This window comes from Eimeria maxima, genomic scaffold, assembly GCF_000499605.1.
Source record: "Eimeria maxima Weybridge genomic scaffold, Emw_scaff1021, whole genome shotgun sequence".
Lineage (NCBI taxonomy): Eukaryota > Apicomplexa > Conoidasida > Eucoccidiorida > Eimeriidae > Eimeria > Eimeria maxima.
The window spans coordinates 8,778-12,326 of NW_013563367.1; the positions used below are offsets into that span (position 1 = coordinate 8,778).

The following is a 3,549-nucleotide window of genomic DNA, read 5'->3' on the forward strand; positions in this document are numbered from 1 at the left end:
GCAGCAGCAGCATCGAGCGGAAGCAGCAGCAGGAGCAGCAGCAGCGCGATGAGAGCGAACAACAGGTTAAGGGCCTTTGACTGTCTGCTGTCGTGTTGAATATTTGGTTTGGGTTGTTTTTGTTTGTTTTTACTTTGTTTTTTGTTCTTCTTCGGAAGGGAGCTGCACAGCGGCTCCGTGCTTGTGCCCCTTGGAGGAGTTGTGCTTGAGGCAGCAACAACACAGGCACCAGCAACAGCAGCGGCTGCACCAGCAGCATGAGAAAGGGGCACGTGTTGGAATTCGTTTGCTATTTTATGCACTGTTAACTCATATTCTGCAGCAGCAGTTACAGCAACAGCATCAGCTGCTGCTGCAGCATTGGGATCAGCTCACCGCTCCCTATTGAGCCCGCCTGGGGACAGAGACTTCTATACCTACCCACTCGTTGCTTTCTCTTTTTGGCTGTCTCCTGCCCGTGCTTCTTCTGTGGCAGCAGCAGCAACAACGGCGCAATCGAGGTAGTAGCAGCAACAGGAGCGACTGCAACTGCAACACTTGCATCAACAACGGCGGCAGTAGAGCACGCGCAGTAACAAGATGATGCGGTGGCTCAGCAGGGCTGCTCCACTGGCGCTGCTGCTGCTGAATGGTTTTAGCAGCAATGTAGAAGATGCAGTAGCAACACTTCCTCTTAGACCAACTCCTGAGCAGGTACTTGCTGCTGCACGTCCCGCTGCTGCACGTTGTTCGGTTGCACGTTCCGCTGCTGCACATTTTTGTTGCTGCAGGTTCTTTTGCTGTACATGCTACTGCTTCACATGTTGATGTTGTACATTTTGCTTTTGTGCATGTTCCCGCTGCACACTATGCCGCAGCACCTCGTGCTATTGACGGGTGCGGCGTTCCTGTTCTAGTTTTCGCAGCAGTAGGATTTGCTGATGTTGCTGGCGTTGCTCCAGTTACTGTTGCTGCAGTAACAGCTTATGAAGAGGCAGCAGCTGATGCTGTTGCCTCTGCTGTTAAGCATTGCATGGGTTGTGTGTGGGGTTACTCCTGATCATCCTGCTTGTGAACATGGAATTGCATGGTGGTCAACAGTAATGTTTTTTTTGTTACTGTCATTATTCTTGTTGTTCTTCTTGTTTTTTTTTCCTTGCAAATGTTTTGTTTCTTGTTACTTATACGGCAAGGATTTTGCCTGTATTTATTTTGGAGGAACTCTGTCGTTGTTGTTAAGTGATGAGGAGTTTACTGTTTTGTCCGATAGATAATCTACCTATTGTTGTCGTCGCTACTATTGTTGCTTATTCGCTGTTTGTTATTTTTTGTCTGTGCCAACTTTGTGAGGGCTTCTATGTTCCTGCTTCCCATTTTTTCTCTTGCGTGCTGCTTGATCGTGTATTTTCTTATTGTCTCATTTGTTGTTGTTATTCTGTTTAGTCTGTTATTTGTGTTATTGACTCCCAGTTGGCGTTAATTGCCAATTATGTGCCCATATATTTGTGTGTCTGATTGCCGCTTCGACTCATGTTCATGTGCTTGCTTTTCCTCGATAGAGAGCCCCTTCAGAAATGTGTGCCCGCCCAATTGTGCCATATCACGTGGGGATTATTGGATTGGTCGTTTACATATATTTATTGCTTTTACGTATTTCATCTATTTAGTTTATATGTGGATGTATACATAGATTTATTTTCGTATTCCTCGGTTCGCTGTGTCTTTCTAGAGAACGTTATCTGTGTTGAATTTCTGTGCTTATTGCGGTGGTTGTGTCATATGCGTTATTGAATGATGCCTTTATGTTCACTTGTTCGTTTGTATGCGTATATATTTATAGATTTATTTACCCTTTTTGTTTGTGTGTTCGATTCTTTTTATAGAGAGCACCCTCAGAGTTAAACTTCGACGCGCAGTTGATGGTGGAAACGATGGACACTCTGGCCTGGCACCTGCACCACGACCGTCTCGCCCTTGCCCATCTTATCATGGCGATGCTGGAAGGATCGCGACTGGAAAGTAGGTCCATTTGTTTATTTTTTTCTGAGCTTTGGTTCTCTTGCGTTTCTCGGATTTGGTGGCTCATCCTTCCACGGCTTTAGCATCGTCGTATCCTTGTTTGTTTAGTAGTAGTTGTAGCTGTGCTGGGAGGATGGAGGCTGAAAGGGAGTCTTTCCTTTCCTTTTCCCTCTTTGGTCACACACCTCTTTGGTGTGCCGGCGTTGCGTTGGTTTGGTTTATTCCTTCCGTTTGGTGCTGTCATCATTATCGTTACCTTCGCTTCGTGCTCCCCTCTCCATATTTGTCCACCACCTTCGCCTCCACCGCACATCCTCGTATAGTCATGCTTGAGCAAACGGTGATTTGTTTGTCGCCTGTTCGTCTGCGTCCTGTCCTGTCTGTATATCTTCTTTATTTCGTTCTTCATCTTCCACCCTTCTGTCTTTCGTTGCTGTTGCTTCCTGCCCTCGTGAGCCACATTTATCTGGGTTTTCCCTGTTTAATGCAGTTTCGTCTTTTTGCTTCTTGCTGCCGTACACTGGTTAATGTCGTGAGTGTTTGGATTCGTTTTTCTGGTTTGGATTCATTTTTCTTGTTTTTCAGCCTTCTCGGTTCCTAGCTTTGCTAGCGTGTCTTGTAATGGGTTTCTTCGTCTATTTTCTGCTTCTTCCTCATTAGATTAGTTTCTGGCTTTGGTTCGTGTTTTCATTGTTTCCCATATGCATTGGTATTTTTTCGTCGCAGCTCCTCGTGAGGTGATAACTAAGTGCCATGGAGATTTTTCTCAAGTCCGCGGAGTTATTAAGGCAGTTCTCGTTCGATTGCCCAGAACACCTGTAAGCGAATCATGACTAATAATATTGTATCCATTTTTCCGCCTTTATTGTTTTTATGCCGTGGGTGTTGCTGTATTAGCCTGACGCTGATTATGTCTTCACGGGTTCTTTCGGGTCTTCCTCTGATTCCGGCACTTCTACTTGTTCCTGCTCTTGTGCGTATGCTTGACCGTATTTTTGAGCCTGTCGTTCCATCTTGTAGCATATCTGTTTACTTGGACCTGTGGGAGTATTATTTATATGTGTTGAAAGGCGTGCAATAGTTGAGCAGCTTGCAAGGCTTGTATATGGGTTTCAAATTGCCGCGTGCAGGTGACGGTCCCTTTAGGAGGCGCGAAGGTGACCCCAGCAGTGACGGAGGTATTCCTGAGGGCGCGGCGTATAGCGGAGGCGGAGGGGTCTTTGACAGGAATGCAGCATCTCTTCCTTGCCCTTCTCTACTGCCCCACCTTCTACAAAATACTTGTCAACAGCGGATGCGACATCGAACTGTTCAAGGAGTACGCAGTAGCCACCCTCGGGTGCTGCTCATTCTCGTCGCTGCTCTTGATGCGCGATCCGTGACATCTCGTATACAGCCTGCAGCGGCATCCTTCCATAGCCCCCTGTGTTTCTTTTCCTCTTTGTGGGCATGCTTTGCATGTTTGTTAGTCAGTCGGCATTGAGCCTCGTTGTTCTGTCTTCATTTTCGGTGCCTATCTGTCCCTTTCTGTATATATATATATATATATAT

General features: G+C 46.4%; 1 protein-coding gene across 1 annotated transcript; it reads left to right on the forward strand.

Moving 5' to 3' along the window:
• Positions 1 to 579: 579 nt before the first annotated feature.
• Positions 580 to 3,380, forward strand: EMWEY_00047350 (hypothetical protein, conserved; the record flags this gene model as incomplete). The annotated part of the gene is made up of 5 exons (XM_013477194.1): positions 580 to 693; positions 1,863 to 1,998; positions 2,725 to 2,816; positions 2,896 to 2,971; positions 3,148 to 3,380. The coding sequence occupies 5 exons, from the start codon at positions 580 to 582 to the stop codon at positions 3,378 to 3,380; spliced, it is 651 nt and encodes a 216-aa protein (XP_013332648.1).
• Between the last annotated feature and the right edge of the window lie 169 nt (positions 3,381 to 3,549).